The 22,530-nt window shown below is 43.8% G+C and overlaps 1 protein-coding gene across 1 annotated transcript in view; it reads left to right on the top strand.

Annotated features, from left to right (window-relative positions):
- Positions 1-22,530, top strand: part of CIT (citron rho-interacting serine/threonine kinase) — a 191,440-nt gene that overhangs the window by 64,297 nt on the left and 104,613 nt on the right. Inside the window, exon 10 of the mRNA XM_030821489.1 lies at positions 9,667-9,850. Coding sequence (XP_030677349.1) covers positions 9,667-9,850 — 184 coding nt within the window. The remainder of the gene's footprint in view (positions 1-9,666; positions 9,851-22,530) is intronic.

Raw genomic sequence — 22,530 nt, 5'->3', positions numbered from 1 at the left:
CTCATGAACGGGGTGGAGGCGGTGGCGGGGGCGGGGGGGGGGGGCCTTGCCACAACAGGGGGCCTGATGGAAATAAGGAGGACAAGAGTGTTCAGTTGGTTGAGTGCCTGCTACGCCTGTGCCTAGGTAGTAAAAGGGGAAGTTTTAAATTTGGCCCTTACTTTCAAGACATAGTAATTCTGCCTTCTAGTAAAACATGGCCAAATAAATGTCTACTTTTCATGAGCCGGATAATCTTCTTCCTTACTGGAGGAGTGAGTAGAAGGGTGAGACTAGCCGGGTGCGATGGCTCCAGCCTGGGTGAAAGAGCGAGACTCTGTTTCAAAAAAAAAAAAAAAAAAAAATTAAGAATAAATCTTTTCACTGTTGGAGAAAAGTTTTGAGAGGCTGAGGTGAGAGGATCACTTGAGGCCAGGAGTTCGAGACTAGCCTGGGCAACATAGGAAGACCCGTGTCTCTACCAAAAAATAATAATTAAAAAAGCTAGCTGGGTATGGTGGTGTGCACCTGTAATCCCAGCTACTTGGGAGGCTGAGGTGGGAGGATTGCTTGAGCCCAGGAGTTCAAGCTTATAGTGAGCTATGATTGTACCCCTGCACTCTCTCCTGGGCGTCAGAGTGAGACTCTGTCTCTAAAAAAAGAAAGTTGGAGAAAAGGATACTAAAGAGATCGGGAAGGCAGCAAAGAATGAATCTAGTCTGATGTGTTATTGGGTGTAGGTAATTCATGGGGGAAGGTGCTGAAAGGGAAGGTTGCCTGGGCCTACAGCAAGCAGGTGCTGATGAACTAGCTCCTTTGCTATTATTTAAATGTGTCCTGGTTGGGCCGGATGTGGTGGCTTACACCTGTAATCCCAGCACTTTGGGAGGCCAAGTCGGATGGATCACTTGAGGTCAGGAGTTCGAGACTAGCCTGGCCAACATGGTAAAACCCCGTCTCTACTAAAAATACAAAAAAGGTATCTGGGCATGGTGGCAGGTGCTTGTAATCCCAGCTACTTGGGAGGCCGAAGCATGAGAATTCCTTGAACCCGGGAGGCAGAGGTTACAGTGAGCCGAGATCACGCCACTGCACTCCAGCCTGGGCAAAAGAGCGAGACTCAGTCTCAAAAAAAAAAAAAAAAAAAAAAAAATTTCCTGGGGGATATCCACCAGAGTGAAAAACTGGGTATATCCAAATTCAGCTTTGCAAAGAAATGCACTCATGACTAGTTGCAATTTGAAACGTTCCTCTTCTGAGTATTTCTAGCCTATGTAGGTGTTTCACAGATTGCTGAGTACCTAGACTGAGAGGGAGAGAAAAAAACAAAGTAAAGCTAAAATGTTAAGAAGTCTGGTTAAAGTGCAATCCAGAAGTCGGGGAAAGCATCTCTAAAGTATGAATCTGTAGGGAAACATAAGTTGATTACCAAAAACTTAATATTAAGCAGCCTCATAGGAACATGGCTTTTGGGTATGGCGAGAGGCAGCTAGAGCTCACATCTCCATTGGAATCCACCACCAGAGAGGTTATCTGCTTAGGTGTTGGCAGCCAGACCCTGGCATTGTTTAGACTGATTGATGGAAGACTACTTTGGGAATGCTGGCTTCCTTATTCATTGACTTTAAAGACAGCATTGTAAAAATTGATCATCAGCCCAAATCAATGTTACCCTGAAGTATTTTTATGACTTTTTGGGGAGGCAAAGAGATGGGATAATTTTTAATTTATTTAAGTCTATTGCAAACTGGATTTCCTTTGTCTTCTTTTTGAACTACCTTTTTTGTTTTTTTGAGAGAGAATCTTGCTTTGTTACCTAGACTAGAATGCAGTGACGCAGTCACAGCTGACTGCAGCCTTTACCTCCCAGGCTCCAGTGATCCTTCCATCTCAGTCTCCCCGGTAGCTGGGACTACAGATGTGCATCACCACACACGGCTAATTTTTTGTATTTTTTGTAGAGACCCGGTTTTGCCATGTTGCCCAGGCTGGTCTTGAACTCCTAGACTCAAGTGATCCACCTGCTTTGGCCTCCTAAAATGCTGGGATTACAAGTGTTAGCCACGAGGCCCGGTCTTGAACTTCGTATATACAGTGTGTTGTGTGGACAAGTCATGCCTGACCACTTCCTAGTGGGAGGGGAGAAACTAGGGGGCTTGCCTGAGGCTTTAGGCAATGTAATCTGTTCTCTTGGGATCAATTACTTATGTATATTTAGTAGCCAGCTCTATTTGCTGATCCCCTAATCTGTTCTCTTCGTTCATTTCCATGAGACTTCGATATGGGATATCTTCCTCTTCTTCCCATTGCAGCCTTTTCTCTCAGAGTTGTTCCCATGATAAGGCTCCCATCAAAATCTCTGCTCTAACATCAGTTGTCAGATTGTGCCACTCTTTTTTTTTTTTTTTTTTTTTTTGAGATGATGGAATCTCACTCTGTTGCCCAGGCTGGAGGCAGTGCCACCATCTCGGCTCATTGCAACCTCTGTCTCCCGGGTTCAAGGGATTCTCCTGCCTCAGCCTCCCGAGTAGCTGAGATTACAGGAGCACCCCACCACTCCAGGCTAGTTTTTATATTTTTATATTTTTTTTAGTAGAGATGGGCTTTCACCATGTTGGCCAGTTTGGTCTCGAACTCCTGACCTTAAATGATCTGCCTGTCTCTGCCTCCCAAAGTGCTGGGATTACAGGTGTGAGCCACTATGCCCAGCCACATTTTGCAACTTCTTTCTATAACCTGAATGTGGAAAAACTCAAACTGTCTTTCCTCCACTCACACCACAACTGTCAATACCACAGAAGACTTCTGTGACCAAACGTGTGGGGGCTTTCTCCCCACCACCAAGCAAGCAGTCAGTTCTGCAGTGAACACCACTAGGCGTCCTCCAGTTCAGTTCCGGCACTATCCGCCTGGAGATAGGGCTCAATCCCACAGGCGGAGAGCTCAGTCCCCAAGAATGTCCCCTCTTCAGGCACCAGTTGCCAGTCCAGGCCTCCAGAACTTCTCGCTGACTGGCTTCAAATTGGGGTTCCTGCAACCCCCTCTTTGAGTTCAATTAATTGGCTAGAGCTGCTCGCAGAACTTGGGAAAACACATTTACCGTTTTATTCTAAAGGACATTGCAGAGGATAAAGATGAAGAAATGCATAGGTATGGGGGAAGGGTTGCAAGCTTCCACGCCCTCCCTGGTCGCCCTCCAGGAACCTCCACGTGTTCAGCTATCCGGAAGCTCACCAAACCCTGTCCTCTTGGGGCCTTTCATGGAGACGCCATTGGATAGGCATCATCAACAACCATGTAGAATGGGATTGCACAAAAAGGCTATGATCTAATCCTCATAGGCTGAGTGGGGAATCCCAGCAAGGCTTGTTTGTTCAGATCCTTCTTGGCCTTTCTGTAGCATTCATTCCTCCAGGTTATGGGGCAGGACCCCTTCTGAAATGGGGTCTTCTGACCTATAATCAGACAAGGCAGAGGAAATTTCTTTATGGCCAGCTCCAAGTCAGAAAGGTGGGGGAAGATTAGAGTCCCGCCTTGAGCAGATGAAAGGAGGGCAGGAGGAGGTCAGAGAGAGACAGAGAGATTCTGTTTTTCAAGGCCTGCTTCTAAAGCCTAAAGCGCCCCTAAATAACAAAAGATTGTAAAAAAGACTATGGGAGTCATGAGCCAGGAACCGTGGACGAAAACCTATATATGTATATATATATATCTCATAATATTTCAAACCTGTCTCCTGTTAATCCCATCCTCTCTGTTTCTGTTATCATTTCCGTAGTGTAGAATTTGTCATGTTGACTATTGTAGACTTGTCTTTTAGAGTTTCTAGCACTAGCCTCTTCCACCCATCACTATTGAAATGATTGTATCCGTCTCAGTACTGACACTAACCCAGCATTCTGGTTTTACATCTGTCAATCCACCAAGACTTCACTTTCACTTTCTTTCCTGCCTCATTATTCACTACGCTCTTGGGCCATTGCTCTGGCTTCTGGGGCTTTTCTAAAGTAGCACTTTTCCCCACTCCAGCCCATGAAGGTACCTTTTAACCAGCTCTTGAGATTAAATCCCCTCCGTGACACTTTCCTGCAGGAAGTTGCAAAAAAGTACTGCATTCGCCCCTGGCAAAACTTGCCATCAGCCATTTTATGTATTCTCTGCTTTTCACACCCATATCTTGACCTCTAAACAACACACGTATTCTCCTCTTCATTTATTTCACAGTTCTGTCTTCATAACATTGATAAGTATGATCACATTAGTGCTCCAGATTTTAAGCAACTGGAAGATAGCTATTTTTTGGTACTCTTCCTTTAAGTTTGAACATAGCATCTAAGTAGTCAATTAACATTTTTTTAAAAGGGTGAGGGACATCATGGTAGAGAGAATGAAGTTGAACGTGTTTTTGGTTGAATATTAGCGCGTGCCCACTGTATTCTAGGCACAGTCCTGATTCATTATATCATCACACAATAATTATTTGTGTGCCTTCATCCTTTATGACACAGTGCTGGCTCTTATTCATCTTCCATTTCTGCAATCCATGGTGATGATTAAAAGTCTTAGGAGTTTTACTAGGCTCAGTATTTTTTTTTTTAATATGCTAGTTCTTCGTGAATACATTGGGTACTCTGAAGCATATCATTTCCTGGGTTTCCTGAAGTGGTATGTTGCGTGGAATGGCGCATTAGGTCTAAATAATTATCCCCCACGTAAGGTTCTTGTTTTTCATTCATTCTCTTAAAAAATAGATATTAAACATTGAATAAGGACAGCCAGGTATTGTTTGAGGTGTTAGTGGGCTATGCTAAAAAATCAAAGGTGGGAATGAGGCAGCTGGAGCTCAAAGGAGCATGTTAGAAGGAGTCCCAAGAGGACAAATCCATTTGGTTCTTCTTTCCTTGTTTTTTTTTAAATATTTTTGAGGATGATAATTTTTTCCCCCAAAAGGTTTTAATGAATGTTAGGATTAAAAAAGAGAGAGAGAGAATTTATAGAAGAGAAATTAACTGTAGCTCCTAAAATAGCTCTTTGTTTCTGAAAGCCTTGATTCTGCTATCTATCTGATAACTGAAAAAAAAAAAAAACCCAAGAAGTTACTTGTATAGCCTCTGCCACTAAGGAGACTGTGTTCTGATGTTACCTCAAACAGGCTGATTTATTAAAATATTTTAAAATATATATATATGGAAACATTTTTTTCTATTTTTTTTAGTGGCTTTTCCCAGTGAACAATAGATCTTACTGTATGATTTCTTATTTGTCATTAGTGAATGTGGTGGGTATGTGGCAGTGGGGGGAGCTGCTGATTTCATAATACTGTATCAGAAATGATTAGTGTAGGTACTCATTAACATATTTCTCAGACAGAACAATCTCGACTTTTAAAACCTCTTCATTTAATTCAACATCAAGTACCCTGTTTGTGGCCTGTGTTATGTCAGGTGCTCTCTTTACGAGACCTATTTTCTTGCCATTTAATTATGTATTTGCTTAGCAAATATTTACTGTGCACCTACTAGGTACCTGGCACTGTCCTGTGTACTGAGGTGCCATGTGTACCTCCATCAACATAGACTCAAGATCAATATGATTTCAGTGAACTAAAAATACCTTTATTGAAGCAAAAAAAAAATCACATTTTGTAAGGATCAAAAAAGAGACATTTTATATAAGGTACAAGAAATAGAAGAATTATATCCCCAAGTTATATGTGATCACATACTTGTTAGTTTTTGGACATGACCAGATTTTACACTATCCTTAAAAAATGCAGCATCCGGATTTTAAAGTAGTTCTCTAATCTCCCTTTCTGTGCCCCATTAGATGTATATTGGATCTTCTCATTCTGTCTTTGTCTTCTGACCTCTCACGTTTTCTGTCTCTTTGTCTCTGTGTGTTGCATTGTACACAAGTGCTTCTTGAACTGTGGTGTGCCCATGAATCACCTGGGGACCTTGTTACAATGTAGGTTCTGATTCCGTGGGTATGGGGCAGGGCCTGAGATTCTTAGAGAATTAAATTCTAACCAGCTTCTGAGTGATGGTGATAATGCCAGTGTACAGACCATAGTTTAAGTATCAAGGTTCTATGTGATTCCCTCAGATCTAACTGCTAGTTCACTAAGTTTCTCTTCAGCTGTATCTAGTCTGCCATTTAAAATATTCAGTGAATTTTTAACCTTAAATTCAAGAACAAGACTTTTTATTTCTGGAAGTTCAGTTTGGTTCCTTTCAAATGTACCTGGTTCTTTTTCAAAGTGTCATGTTCTTTGATACGAATTTCTACTAATTTACCTTGATAATAAAAATTTTATGGCTCATTTTAGATTGTTCTTTTATCTGCAGTTTTTGGAGGGCTAATTCTCCCATTTCTTGTATCTGTTGTTGCACCCGTAAAGTGTAGTTGTTGATTTTTACTTTTTAATTGTGAATTTATTTCTGGTAGGGATCGGAAGGAGGGTGTTGGGGTGGGGGTGGGGTGGGGAGAAAATCCTGTGTGCCCTGGGTTGCAAAAACGCCCCTACAAGTTCTCCACTTGTATCTGCCAGTGCTCCAAGGGCTCAGTGATCCTGGACCAGTATTTGTGTTAATTTCTTGAATTGTAACAGGATACTGTAAATGTGGACACTCTACCTGAGGTTGCTGCTTCTTCCTATCTGCTTTATTTCTTTCCCACTGAAGGGAACATCTGGACAAGGGTAAACATCTCATCACTTTCTGGAGGGCAGAATATTTCCAGTTCCCCCACTTCTTTTTGGCTTAAGGCTGTGGCTTTTTCCTCTGCCTGAATGTGGCCCTAAGAAGCCCTTCTTTTCAAACTTTCCTGTTGTACTTGACCGACTAGCTGTCTAGAGGTTTATATCCCTAGCTTTTAATCTTTGCTGTGAATATCTTACCTGTTACCAGCTAGTATATTTCACATTGACTTCTCTTTCCTTTTTTTTTTTTTTTTTTTTTTGAGATGGAGTTTCACTCTTGTTCCCCAGGCTGGAGTGCAATGGCACGATCTCAGCTCACTGCAACCTCCACCTCCCAGGTTCAAGCGATTCTCTTGCCTCAGCCTCCCAAGTAGCTGGGACTACAGGCATGCGCCACCACATCTGGCTAATTTTTTTGTATTTTTAGTAGAGATGGGGTTTTACCATGTTGGCCAGGCTGGCCTTGAACTTCTGACCTCAGGTGATCCACCTGCCTCGCCCTCCCAAGGTGCTGGGATTACAGGCATGAGCCACTGTGCCTGGCCTACTTCTTCTTCCTTTTAACTTGAAGATTATCTGCCCCTTTTTCTAATCGCAACCACATTAAGCTGGCTTTGGGCGTGGCAAGAGTTTTATAGATGAATCTTATTTTATAGTACAGGATTTCAAAATCATACTTATTTCACTGAGGGTGGCTTTTACCCTCCATTAATTACACTTCCCACTCAGAAATGGAATTCTATTTTGGTCTGCTAAAGATAAATTAGTATATAGTGGAAAGGAATTGAAGTTCTACTAGGAATTAAATGATATGATTAACACAAACATCCACATGGATGTGTCTCTGCCCTGCTCAGGAAAGAAGAACATTCAGTACAGATTCTGCTGTATGTCAGTAACCTTCAAGACCTGCAGGTTCTCTCCTAAACATGCAACTCCTGTGAGCAGTAGCAATAATAGCAGGTCATCTTTGTGGAGTGATTACTGTATGCTAAGAACTGTGCTAAACACTTTTATATGGATTATTTTATTTAAACCTCCTAATAGTCCATTGAAATAGATATTGCCATGTTGAAAACTGAGGTTCAGAGAGGTTAAGTGACTTACCCAGTGTCACAGAACTAGTAAGTGGTGGAGCTGGGATTTGAACTGAGATTCCAGAACAATTGCCATTAACCACTTTGCTTCCATATTAGTATCATCTGCAAATCTCTCTCCATAAATTTCCTCAGTCTTTATCTGAGTTTCCTTATTTCAGGAAGGAAAACTTCTCTTTTTGATCCTCATGAAATGCAATTTCCATTAAAACTTTTTTTTTGCTATTAAAAAATGTACTGGATAATTGAAATCAGATTGGATTTGAGCCTCTGTTGATGGAAGTACACATGGGATGTGGGCTGAAGCGTTCAATCTAATTTTTCTTTCCATCAGCTAATTTTTAAAATATTAAGCAAGTAGATTCTGACACTAACAGGGAAGATTTAAATTCTCTTGAGAGGCTGGAGGTGTTAAATAATTTTCTGGTAGTGCACATTTTACATCTTAAATCTTCCTCACTCTCCCACCTCATCTCAATGTACCCGAAGCTCTGAGAATGTTCTTTTGTACTTCTCAGGAACAGCCAGACCTCCGGCTTCATCTTCTCTCCCCTCTACATCCCTTTCCTGCTCCAATTACTTCCTAGCGCCACTTCGGATGTTGTTGTCATCGGGGAATTTTGGAAACAGCCAGATTTTTTTGGAGTCTGTAAGCAGAAAACAGACTGCTTGCTGCTCATATCTGGCACCCAGCTTTGTCCAGAAAATGAGGAGTTAAAAAGAAGTCTGGGCTGTGAAGGGCTGTGACAACTGTCCTAGGGGGAGCTCTAGCGAGCCCTGGCGGGCAGTGACTCATGCTGCTCTGTCACTGGGATCAGCACTGGCCCCTGGCACGCAGGCGGCAGCCAGGTGGGGTTACAGCCAGAGCACGCACACACGGAGCCGGTAGCATGCAGCCTGCACTGCGGGGGATGTGATGCTCGGCTCTCCAACTCGCCTGGCTGGCCCGCCACGGACGCCTCAGCTTGCAACCATGGTAACGCTTCTGGCTGGGGGCACCCCCGGGACCCCACCGCGATGGGCAGCCTCCTGGTGACTGATGGACGAGTGCCCACCTCCCTGACCGAGAGCGCTTAGTAGGTCGGCAGGAAGTGGAGAGGATGTAACACGCCCCCAGCCGGGAGTGAAGCCCTAAGGAGGTAGGAGCCGCATATGTCCATCCGTGCATTCCCACCGTCAGCGCGCAGGGGTGCTGTAGATCACCGGTGGGAACTTTATTTGGCTGGTGCTTCATTATGCTGATTAAACTGCAGTGGATTTGATGGGCATGATTGCGCTGGGGAAGATGCATAATGAACTAAAAAAAAAAAAAAGTGGTTAATAAGATCTCGGAGTGGACTTGTCCGGGTATGAATGAAGTAGACTGCAGTGGTATCCTAACAGGAGTTCCAGAAGCTCACACATCGCTTTTCCTGGTCCTTCCTCTCATCCCGGTTAATCCACAAAATGTAGAAGTTCCATCTTATTTCAACGATTAGTGCTAATCATTAATAATTTAGACCTGTCTGGAGAAGGGAATCCATATGTTTAGGTCTCCTAGCATTCTGGCACTAGCCAGCAGCTGCTCTGTAGGAGCCTTCTGGAAACAGCAGGAAGGAGCGGCTTCCCCACGAGTTCCCCAAGTGCTTTCGTTGGCCCAAGTGACCTGTTTGAGTTTGCTCTTCAGTTTACCCCAGGCGGGAAGGCAGCCTGTCTGCGGGTTGGTGGCCATGTTGGCAGAGAAGGGGTTAATCTCTTGTTGCTGTAGGAGCCGAGGTTGCGAGCTAGATTGAAAGCAGGCGCTGCAGTGCCATCGCCAGCGCCTAAGGAGTAAGACGATCTTCTCCGCAACAGTGTTGAATCCGGCTGAAATTTTTTTCCTCCCCCCCTCCTTTCTTGTTTTTCTTTAACCAGCTCCTCCCCCCTTCGTTCCCACCCTCAAGTCTGACGATGACACCTCCAATTTTGATGAACCAGAGAAGAATTCGTGGGTTTCATCCTCTCCGTGCCAGCTGAGCCCCTCAGGTTTCTCGGGTGAAGAACTGCCGTTTGTGGGGTTTTCGTACAGCAAGGCACTGGGGATTCTTGGTAGATCTGAGTAAGTGAAAATTTGACTTTCTAAAGGGACCTGCATTGATGCAAGGCTTTTGGAGCCAAAGGTGGTGGTGGCGGGGTGGGGGAATAGGTGGGAGGAGTGCAGTGGAGGGAAGCTGCTAGTCGCCTGCATTGGGAAAGCAGTCTACCTGTTAGGGCTTTGCGGGGGTAGCCTGTTAATATTCTCATTTTGCAGTGTGTAAGGTACCTGTTCCTGTCTGTGGTATCATAATTGTCAGTTGGGTACTTTGGGTTAGTTTTCCAATCTTTAGTCTTCTTTAGAGGGGAGAGAGTGGGAGATTTCCAGCAGTGCAGATCCCCAGTCAAAGGAGAAATGTGCAGGAGTTAAGATGAGCTGCCCATCTATCTAACCATCTATGTATCTGTCTTTCAAGTGGGTGGATGGGGGTTGCTATCTTGGCTGTATTGAAAGAATCCTAAAAACCTTGTCTCATAAGCTAGAGGTTTCCTGATGGGTTTAACTGAGCTGCAAGTGGCTGAACCAGAGCTCTAACAGAGAGATGGTGCTCGGCTCCTCTCCAAGTATGCTGCAAGATCAGGGATCTGGCAGCTGAGCCTCTCTGAGCTGGTGGAGCGCTGGCGGCCAGAGAAAGCCCCGTTACTGTGAGCCACCAGGAGGGAGTGTGATGTAGCCGAGTCATTGATTCAAGAAACTGGGCTTCATAGGGGGAAAAAAACCAGGAGACTAGAAAATGGAAATATAAATATCACTGTAAACCTCTTGACCTGGTAGGTCTTTCTCCATTCTCATAAAAGCTATTGAAAAATGCATTAACATAGCACTTGGAATTAGAGGGTCCAGGCTTCCAGGAGCCTCCTGGAATTTCTGTAAAATGCAGTAGCTTCTGTGGATGTGGGAGGTCAGTATCTTGCCTCATTCTCTCATGATACAATGACATTCTGTTTTCAGAGGAATGAGTTCCCCAGAAGATCTTGGACTGATGGTGTTATTTGCCAGCCACCCTGGTCCCTGCACTTTCAGGTTCTCAGAGGGTAATGTTGGGTTAGTTGCTGCCCACTTAGGAGACGAGCAGAATTTGATATTCTTCTTGGCAGCATCTTTCCCTCTTTGTGGTATTTGTAGCTTAGATATCGATTTATATGGATGTTATGTTGCTTCCTGGATGGTGTCTCCCCATGGGTGCTATTTTGACAGTAATGTTCCTGAAAAGATTTCAGAGTATTGTGGGGAATTGGGCATTTGATACGAAATAAGGTCGTGGGCTGTGATTGAATGTGAGAGAGGTTTTTATGTTGCAAGATGTTGAAGTGGTCTTTCTTGATCCCCTCTCTGGGGGCTGGGTTTCAAATTCGGGTTGGATTTTGGTAGTGTTAGATGTGCCTCTCTGTCTGATTTGCTCCACAACCCCAAAGCAATCTGGATGGTGGTGGGAGAGGCAGAGAGCTAACTAGCTGTTGAATGTGCCATCAGATGGGTTTGAAATGGCTCAGCAGGATTGGGAGGTTTTGCCATTGGCATCAAAGAGCAGGGCAGAAGTGGAGGCCTGATGTTGAGAGATGCATGGTTAGTGGGCAGCATAACCTTGACACACGCAGCACACTGAAGGTCACACGTCAGACTGGAAGGACATGTGTGGAAAGTTCTAGTTCTGGTTAGCAGTGGGCTGGCTGGGTCAGAATGCAAGCTTGCTTAGGGTGTTAGTCAGTGATCTGAAAGACCAGGGAGGATTCGAGGGAGTTAGATTTCAGGGGAAGAGGCAGAATGATATGGGAGATCTTAGGCATTGCAATTAATCTGAAGCAGTGTGTGATTAATTGCTTATTTTTCAGGAAGGCTCGAATGACATATTTCTGTTTCTCACAGAAAGCTCAGTTTAGGGAGCTCTCTGACAGGGACATCTCAGTATTAAGGCTGAGGCACTCGATAAATATTTGTTGATTTAATTTGCTTATGATCCTTTCCTCCAGAAGTGTTTATATTGCTTATTGTATTTGAAGATGTGCTATCTCACCTCTGGTAGTTTAAACTATATCGTTAGAGCGCAAAACGAGCTGCTGTTCCTGACCCAACAGAATGTTTAATAAGATTCTTATTTCAAAAAAGGTCCATGCAAATAAAACTGTGTGTTTCTTATTTGGACGATGGCATCAGAGTATTCCTATCGTTGGGGAACTTTAACATTTTTTCAAAGCTTGGCAACGGGGTTGGAATCAGAAAGATTTTCTTTCATCTTGTGTCTTGTTATGTGATGTTGCTATTGGACTTGACTACTCTGCTGTAGGCAGCCCTGTGAGTGATACCTACAAGCATCATTTTAGAAATTCATCCACCTGTTGAATGTAGATGACCCTGGACATATCAGATTGTGATTAATTAGAAATATAATAAAAGAGAGGCAGTGATGAAATTACTTAGCATCTCCTGCAGTTTTATTGACAAAATTTACTTGGAGAGAGGGGGAGACATTTTCTGGGGGTACCACCTTTGCCACCAGCGACCCTGTGTTTCTTCCTGAGTTTCTTTTTCTTTTCTCACCGTTTTCAGCATCACAGGTTTTTATTTACACACATTGATTACCTGTGCTGTTACTCATTCTTCACACCACTGAGGAAATTGCAGATGCTGCTGTACTGTGCTAGGTAAATTGACCTCAGATTTGTTACCAGTGAATTGAATGAAATGTTCAGAGGTGGAGCTGAATGAACGAGGAGTTTTCATGGAGAAATTGGCAGTGAGAATGATTTAAATTCTGTGATAGCTCCTCGTTTTTTGGGATCCTTATTTTGGGACCCCAGACTATTTTTAAGCCATTGAGTGCATCATTATTTTAGGCTGAGCAAGAATCTTGATGACAGCGTTTCAGTGGCTGAGGCGTAGTGGGAGTTCCTTGCAGCTTGAGTTGGTGGGAGCCGGAGAGTTTCTAGAGAACTAGGTTTGGTTGTCTTTGGGGTGGAGTTATGGTGAAGTTAGTCTTGGAGAGTGAGTAGCTGTCTGATGCTTCTTTTCCTTTTTAACCAGCAAGAACTCAAACTGAATCCCCAAGCTCTGAATGCCTGGCTGTTCCTCTGAGCCTTTCTTTGCTTGAACTTGACAATAGTAGGGTAGTAACAGGAAACAGCATGTTAAAGTTTTAAAAATAAAATAGATCTCAGTTCTTTTCCTTCCCGTTTAAAAGGGGTACATTTCTTTAGGTTTTTCCTTCTAGATTGAGGCAATACCTCGTTTAAGTTCTTGGTGAAGCCGTGCATTTCTGCAAACCATAAGTATAAACTCTAGAACAGGGGTGTCCAATCTTTTGGCTTCCTTGGGCCACATTGGAAGAAGAAGAATTGTCTTGAGGCACACATAAAATACACTAATGATAGCTGATGAGCTAAAAAAAAAAAAAAAAAAAATCTCATCAAGTTTTAAGAAAGCTTACAAACTTGTAAGTTCTGAGCCACATTAAAAGCCATCCTGGGCTGCATGCAGCCCCCCGGGGCCGTGGGTTGGACAAGCTTGCTGTAGAAGGTAAAAATCAGTTGGTTTTATGTTTTTGTTTTAAACATGCTGGTTATATGCTTTGGGAAGAGTTGGAGAACACCGAGGGTAATGGGATCTTGATGGGGTTGGAATTTGTGGGAAGATGGTGTCTGGGTAGGCTGTTTTTAGGAAGGGACACTCTCTTCCTTTTGATTCAGGGATTTTTCCTTTCTTTTTGGGTGGTTCTGAAAACACAGCGATGGATCCAGCCATTCAAACACCATGGAGGAAGGAAGAGTGGCTGTTGCCATTGCTTCCCAAATTTTCGGGGAACCAGTTTTTGGTGCCTCTTCCTGGCTCTACTGGGGCTTCTCTGCATGTCAGTTTCTTCAACTGCGAAGTGGAAGGACAGCGATACTTTTCTTACAGGACTTTTAGGGGGATGCATGAAATACGTAGAGCACTGGGTCTAGTACCTGGCACATGGAAAAGCCTTGATAAACATTCACTGTTGTTATTTTTGTTATTACTAATACACTAGTCCATGTATGTATAGTGTCCTCCTATACACACCAAGAGACTATGGAAAGGATTCAGCAATGATTAGGTAGTCCAAAGTCATACCAGATTGGAAACCAAGCTTCCCAGGCCCTGGGACTTTTCTGCTAGAGACACTTCACGGTTCTGACCAACTACAAAGGGTTAATATGCAGTTGCCAAATACCTGTTGATAAAAGGTGGATGTTGGGGAGGAGTGGATTGGGGAACAGAATTAGAAGGTCCAGTCCCAGAATGGGTACCTTCCCATCAAGTTGAACAAGTCAAAGCAGGTTGTGTTGAGACAATTGAGAGAAAGTAAAGCAAACACCATTGCTGCAGAATATCATGGTACAAATTGGACATCTTTGGGAGTTAGCAGAGTAAGGCAAAATCCAATGAGGGACACTTAATGGGTAATGCCAATTCACAATTCTTGTTAAATTACATTGCTGATCTTCCTTGGAATGTCTGTCCATTCCCCCAAGTAGACTGTGATCTCAAGGCAAGGCTGGGTCTTATTCATCCTGGTTTTCCTGGAGCAGTAAATACTTGTGCTGGGACTGGGCTTATAAGCATACTAATGGAAAGTAAAATATTTGGGTTGGCTTTTTAAAAAGACAGTGGATTTGGATCAGTGGAGAGGAAGGTAGAGGGAATTTCAGGTGGGCAGGGTGCTAACAACAGCCCATCCTTACAGGGCACCAACTCCGTTCTAGGCTCTGTTCCAACCACTTTACACAGATTAACTCATTTAAATTGCACAGCCAGCCCAAGAGGAGGGTACCATTATTATTCTCATTTTACATGTGAGGAAACTGAGGCATGGGGAGATCAAGCAACTTGCCTAAAGTTATGTAGCTTTGAGTGGCTTAGCTGAGATTTGAACCCTGTGGGTATAGACTCCACAGACGGGAAAAGTTAGGAAATTTGTGTGGGGTATCCAGGTTCATGTGCTTGTCAGAAGCGGAAGCCATTTGTAGAGAATCATGAATGATGAGGTTGGGGCAGGGTGTGATGGGAGCTGACAGGCAGGTCTAAATGCTGGGATTCGTTTTCAGTCTCTGTGTTTATTGAGTAGGTAGACTGTATAGCTCTTGAGTTTCTCAGATTTTTTCCTCTTTTCATTTAGAGACTCTTATCTGGTGTGTGTGTGCCCGCACACATACATAAACCCACGCGTATATACTCTTTCCCTGAATTTTCTTATTTGCTAAAGCTTAAGCCTGGCAAAGAGAGGAAACTGCACTGACCTTACTCTCCACCATATCTTCAGGCTGATCATACACAAGTTGCTTAATAAGCATTTGGTTAATCCATCTAAATCATTCTTATGGCCGCAACTCTCATTTTGTTGATGACTCTACTATCTATGTCTATTCACATCTACATTTTGTACTTTTGTTTGCCTCCCGTCTGTCCTGGGATGGCTGATTCCAGTGGAAGACAGCCTGAACTCTCCAATCAGTCCTGTTTCCTTTTTATGAAATACTTGGAGGTTGGAGGATCTTCCCTTAAAAAGTGTTTTCCTTTCTACATCCAGCCAAAGGCTCTTGGTCTTTGTGCTTGCTACCTAGATCCCTATTGGAAAGAGTCTTGCCTGCAATTTGATTTTTTAAATAGCAGCAATAACAGAGTCTTCTCTGCTACACGAAGGCATGCATCTGCTGTATTTCCCAGACAAGTTCAAAAACCTTAACTAGCTTCTGCCCATAGTTATTGCTCTCAAGTGCCTTGTGTTATTCCCATCCCCTCATTATCTGGATTAGATGTTTAACATTCGCCTCTGTGTGTTGTGTTGGATTTTCTCCTCTCCTCTTGCTCATTCAATTTCTTCCTTCTCTTAGCCAAGCACAGCTTGTTCTCCTACTTGCCTTATTCTGTTCTCTATTTAGACTGTGCGTGCCTGCCTTGCAGCCCTGGCAGGACCATTCCACCGCCTTCTCATTTGTCTTAAAGATACCTTTAGGAAATCTAATCCAGACGATCCTAGCCCAGTCCTGAAGATTAGGCTCCAGAAGATCTGTCAAGTGTGTTTTTTGCTGGCCTACACCTGCTAATTTGCATGGTTGCCTGGGATCCCTTAAGAAGACAGTCATTGACTAAATGGCGCTACATGTTCCCAAGCTCTGCGCCAGTCTGGCAACTCTTCCTTTGCCTACGTGAATTTCTCCCAGTTCTTTTTGCTTTGCTTGCTGTTCATCTCCTGACCTCTCTCCGACAAACTTCCTGAAAGAAGAGCCTGTACTCAACACCTCTTTTTTTCCACCTTTTCAACAATACTGAAATGACTGTCTCAGAAGCTGTTGATTATACCTAACCACCAAATCTGGTGAGTTCCATCTCACCACGTGATACCATTAATACTACATTTCTTTGGGACAACCTTCTACTTTCTTCTCTTCTGTATTATGGACACTTGGTTTCCCTCCTACCTCTCTGACTGTCATTCTCACTCTTTTGTGGCTGCCATCAGGCTCTTGCAATGTACGTACCATCTCCTCAAGTTCCATCCTCAGTTATCTTTCTAGTTGGTTCTTGGTGATCTCATTCAGTTCCTTGACTTTAGTTCTCACCTCCCCATGGCCTCCTCCCATTGTACACTGTGTTCCTCATCGCCAGGATGTTTTACCAGTTTCTCACCATCCCATCCTCTGTTCCCTTCCTACATAGACAGACCCACTCGCTCGCTCAGTAAGCCACTAGGTGCTAGTTTTGGCTTTCTCATTTTATGTAAGAAACTACCACCTTCCCTACCCTTCTAGGCAAGAAAGCTGAGTCATCGTAAATTCTTTTCTGCCTCCCCCGCCATCCCATCAGTTGCCAATTTCTCCAAGTGGTGCCTCTGGGATGACACTTGCATCCATGCCCATCTTTCTGTCCTCACTGACACCCATCATGGACTCTTGCTTAGACTATTGCAGTAGCCTCCTCACTGATTCCCTTGCCTCTGGTTTTCCTAGCTGTAATCCATTCTCCACAAAGGGTGGAATTCTTCCAAAGCATAGGTTGGATGATGTCATTTGCTGGCTTACACCTTCAACAGCATCCCAGTGTGCTCAGAATTAATGGCTGCTCCTGAACTTGGTATTTAGTCTTGGTATGCCAAGACCCCAGCCTGCCCGCTCATTTGTGTCTCCTTCTTGTCCCCTACTGAATCACTTCAATAGTGTTGTCTGGCCAAGCTGTTCAAGGCTCATTAAGGACAGGACCAGGTCTTCCTTCTTTTGCCTGAAACAGTGCCTTGCCCCTGGCAGGCCTTCAGTGAACATTTGCTGAATTGAATTAGACTAAAATGGCCAGGGATTATACCAATTCCTTCTGCACAGTGTAGACAACTGCTAATGGAACCTGTTTTCTGTAGAGCACTTCTTGTGTTCCCAGAACTATGTGAGTACTTTATGTGCATTATCTCATTAAATCCTCACAATCTCACTGTAACTCTATGAGGTAGCTGGTATTATCCCCATTTTACAAATGAAGACACTGATTCAAGAAGATTAGATTATTTTCCTGAGGTTCTGAAGGTAGAAACACATCTAAGACTTGGAGCAATATCTGGTTGCTTCTAGACCACTGTACTATCTACCCTGCCTCTAAGAGTCATGACTTTGCTAGATTATGCAGGAGTTATGGACTTGTCTAATAATAAAGGTAAAAGAATTGGTTTTACTGAGAATCTACTCTTCCAGGTACTATTGTGAGTGCCTGACAAGCATTCTCATGTAGCCCCAGCAATAACTCATTATTTTACAGATAAAGAAAATGATGATCATGATGCTTGGGTTACTTCTTAGGTTCACTCAGCTCACACCTGGCAGAGGGTGGTCAACTTTTCCAAGTTTTAACTTATTTATTTATTTTGAGACAGAGTCTCATTCTGTTGCCCACGCTGGAGTACGGTGGCCCAATCTCAGCTTATTGCAACCTCCGCCTCCCAGGTTCAAGAGATTCTTGTACCTCAGCCTCCCGTGTAGCTGGGATTACAGGTGCCTGCCACCACGCCCAGCTAATTTTGTTTTTGTATTTTTAGTAGAGGCTGGGTTTCACCATGTTGGCCAGGCTTGTCTTGAACTCCTGACCTCAAGTGATCCGCCAGCCTCGGCCTCCCAAAGTGTTGTGATTACAGATGTGAGCCACCACACCTGGCTCAACTTTTAACTTTAGAACTGATAAAAACATGTCTATTTTTTTGGGACTGACTGTAGCATACCTGTTCAAAGTCCAGGCTTTGGAATCAGACAGACGTGGGCTGAACTCTGGGTTTCACCCCTTGCCTGTTGTGTGAATGAGACATTTCACTGCTTTCAGCCTCAATTCCCTCATCTATAAAGTGGAAGGTGTAAGGTCGCCTATCTTATAGGTTTGCCATGGGGACATGAAGCGCACTTAGTGTTGGTGCCATGAGCAGAGTGAGTGTTCATTTCATATTTGTTACTGTTATTTAGGTCCGAGGACGGGTATGGGGTGCTTTTGACTCTCTTTTTCTCCCTGCTTCCACCTTATAAAGACATCTTGCTGGTTTCTGCCCATTGAGAGAATCCAGCTCCACGTGGGGGGCCTGACAGATGTCCTAATATCTCCATCCAATTTTTTACTCTGAATGGAGTCTGTGATGTATCACTTCAACCTGCACTTTCTATAAAATGCTCTCCAGGCTTCTGGTAGGATCCAGTGCCAGTGGGAAGTGTGCATGTTCCCAGCCTAGATGTCACATGCTCCCACCCACCCTGGAAGCACTTGGGTATCCCCTGGATGGGTAAGTCTGTGTGTCATTGTGCCATTCCTGTCTCAGAACCAATGCTGGGCATCTCTACTTGCAGGTACTGGAAAGCTTTTTCATGCCAGCGTACATGCAGCACACTTCTCATTTTGGATTCCTTTATCCCACGGTGACCTTTAAACTGGCTGCCTGTGGGCACAGAAGTACTGGCACACCATTGATTTATTTATTCATTCATTCATTCATTCATTCACTCAACAAATATATTCTTCTAGTCCTTAAGGCACAACTCTGAGCAAGACAGGTAAGGTCTTTACTCTCAAGAAGCTAGCATTTGGTGGGGAGAAACAAAGGAGAAATAACTACTGTGCACATGTAAGGCAATTGCAGATGGTGGTCTGCAGAATTGGGATTGAGACTGCCTGGGGGTGGCCACTTTAGACTGGGTCCCCAAGGAAAGGTTCTCTGAGCTGAGCATGAGTATTTATTCAAGAAGGTTGAGTTGCATCCCAAGGTGACACAGCTTTTAAGCCCACACTGAGCAGCTCTGAGGTCCTAGGGGCTGTTCGAGAACCTGGGATATAGCACTGACTATGAGACAAAAATCCCTGTCTTCATGGAGCTTACATGATGGGGGCAGATTCACATTCATTTATTTGTTCATTCATTCATTATTTCATTCAGCTATTTGAGAGCCTACTATGTGCCAAGCACTTTCTAGGCACTGAAGAAGTAACAGTGAATGCAAAGGAGCAAGCATCCCTGCCCACACAGAGTGCATTCTTCCAGAATGTCAATAAGGAGTCGGTTAGCAAAAATAAGTGGGAAGAGTATTCCAGAGAGGAAAAAAGGGCAAAGGCCCTGAGGCTGCCACTAACCTATGGGTGCTCAGTGAACAAAAGGCATGTTTGGGTAGGGGGAACTTAAGGATACACAAGGAACGTGGTCTGAGTTGAGGTCATCAGGGCCTTTAGGTGTGGACTTTGCTCTCAATTGCACTGAGTAGGAAGCTTTTGCAGGATTTTGAATAGGGATGTGGAATATCTGGGTGTTATTTCACAAAGGGTGCCTCTGACCATTGTGTGGAGGGTGGATAGCGAGGGACAAGAGTTGGATCCAGGGACATAAGTGTGGTTATTGCAGTCATCCAGGTGAGAGGCAACAAAATTAACCTGCAAAGTGAGGCACTGGCTTAGAGGTGGGAACTGAATTACAAATCATGGGAGTAGCTATTCTTTTATTAATAGCATGATTTTTGATAAATTATTCTGGAGCTACATATTAATCATTTCAAAGCAAGTGCTCTAATGTAATTAGAGACCACTGCTGGTTGTGTGTGTGAGTGCATATGTGTGTATGTATATGAGTATGTGTGGTGTGTGTCAGTATGTATGTGTGTGTGTGTGATATATATATATATATATATATATATATATATATATATATATATATAAAAATATATATATTGTGTGTGTGTTGTCGGGGAGAGGGGTGCCCCAAAGCTAGACAGACTCTGACTGTCTTTAGGGGAATAGTGTTTTTGATATTTCCAGGTGTTCCTGATGGGCACCATTGTATATTTTATTTTATTTTTATTTTATTTTTGAGATGGAGTCTCACTCCGTCACCAGGCTGGAGTGCAGTGGCGCGATCTCGGCTCATGACAACCTCCACCTCCCAGGTTCAAGCAATTCTCCTGCCTCAGCCTCCCGAGTAGCTAGAACTACAGGCGCGTGCCACCACACCCGGCCACCATTGTGTATTTTAAAGTGCGCTTATAAAATTAGTTCAGAGGCCAGATGCGGTGGCCCATGCCTGTAATCCCAGCACTTTGGGAGGCCGAGGCGGGTGGATCACGAGGTCGGGAGACCGACACCATCCTTGCCAATGTGGTGAAACCCCGTCTCTACTAAAAATACAAAAAACTTAGCTGGGTATGGTGGTGCGTGCCTGTAGTCCCAACTACTCCAGAGGACGAGGCAGGAGAATTGCTTGAACCTGGGAGGTGGAGGTTGCAGTGAGCTGAGATCACACCACTGCACTCCAGCCTGGTGACAGAGCAAGACTCCATCTCTAAATAAATAAATAAATAAATAAAATAAGTTCACAAATTTCAGAGTGTTCAATCTTAAAAGCCAGTATATTTTTGGAAACGGAATGCTGATGAGTTTTTTATTTTTTGCAGCATATTACATCTTGCAGTTTCATGTATTTTTAGTGCTGTTGGCCAGCACTAAAGGTGGGGCCCTCAGCTGAGCTAATTTTGAGTCCCCTCATTTTGGCTTCAAGTATACTCATTCTTGGTTTTCCCAAGAATATGTGGGATTTGTGATCTGTGTTATCTGTGGTTTGGTGTCGTATTTTGCAGGCACAGGGTCCTATTCCTAAGGGAATAAATGGATGGCTTGATGCTTAAGCACGAGCTTAATCATCACAGTAGTGATTAGAGAGTATTCAACACACACACTTGCTTGTAGGAAGGAGTACACGTTGTATTCTCTTTTGATATGCAATATTCTATTCATAGCCCTGTTAAGTAATGTTTTTTAACAAAGTTATCTGGATTATTTACAGGCACATCATTGGGAAAACTGTATTTTATAATTTTCACTTAAATTTTGAGGTTACATGTAAAGCAATTTTTAGGTCACATTTAATACATTTTAAGAAAACATGTCTTCCTGTTAGAGCGGTAATGACCAAGCCTGCTCTTTCTTCTGTGTCATATACCATTATCCCTATTAATACTCTTTGGGCTTCTATAATTATAAAGCAGATGTGTATATCAGGGAGAGATGTTGATTTCAGAGTAAGTTTTTCTAGAAAATAGAAGCTGGAAAAAAAGGAAAACCCAAACTTGGCTTCGTGTTCGAAGAGACAGCACTGCTGTGTGTGGGCGGGTGGCTGCGTGCACCCGCTGCTCAGAAGTGCCTCTTCTCTCCATGGGGATAACTGGCTGTGTATCCGAGATGTGGCCAGGAGTAGGCAAGCAACGTGTGGGCAGGCTGCATGTTCTTTTATTAGCCTCTTCATTGTACTGCATCTCGTCGAGCCCAGAGCATGAACTGGCCTGGGTTTCTAATATCTACCCTGCTTCCCACCTAATTACTCCCCTGAACCCTAAAGTGAGGGAGGGAGAGTTGCTCTTGTGGGGTGAGCTTTCCCTGGGGTGGCTGTGAACCAACCTGGCATGTGGATGTTCTTGGGTATCCAGAGCTGTCCTGGACTCAGGCTTGGAGTCAGCTTCTTAGCACCGAATGCAGCCAGTCATGGATAGAGGTCACCGTATCTCACATGTTCCATTCTCCCTTTCCTCCATGACCTTGCCCCTCTGAGCCTCTGTAGCACTTTCTTGAGTGTGTCCAAGGCCATGTAGCCAAGAGTAGCAGAATTGGGATTTGAAGCCATGACTATTCGGTGACAGAGCCTCAGCTTTGAACTGGGGTTCTACTGCCTGGCACCCCTGCACAAATCATGGTAACGTGGTAGGAGAACATAGAGGTATAGGGCAAGCCCCTCCTTAGTGCCATTAATAATACCCATCTTATAGGATTGCGGGGAGGATTCAGTGAAGTAACCCGTGAAGCACTAAACACGTGCCTGACACAGAGTGTGTGCTCAATAAATGAGCACTTGTACTGATGACAAAGGTTGTGGCATTAATTCTGTCTCCTAGATTGTTACTTCCTTGAGGACAGGAATTGTGGCTTCCTTCATAGCCTCTACAGCAGAGTTTCTCAACTTGGCACTATTGACATTTTGGGCTGGATAATTCTTGTTGTGGGAGCTGTCCTGTGGATTGTAGGATGTTGAGCAGCATCTTTGGCCTCTACTCACTACATATTAATAGCACCCCTAATCTTGAAAATAAAATGTCTAGACATTGCCAAATTGCCCCGGTTGAGAACCACTGGTCTGCAGGTATCTCTCTTGGGGATCGCAGGGCTTTTATATTCTCTTCTCTGTCTCTCTCTTATCT

The sequence above is a fragment of the Nomascus leucogenys genome, chromosome 10 (genome assembly GCF_006542625.1).
Source record: "Nomascus leucogenys isolate Asia chromosome 10, Asia_NLE_v1, whole genome shotgun sequence".
Lineage (NCBI taxonomy): Eukaryota > Metazoa > Chordata > Mammalia > Primates > Hylobatidae > Nomascus > Nomascus leucogenys.
This window is presented reverse-complemented; position numbering and strand designations above follow the sequence as displayed.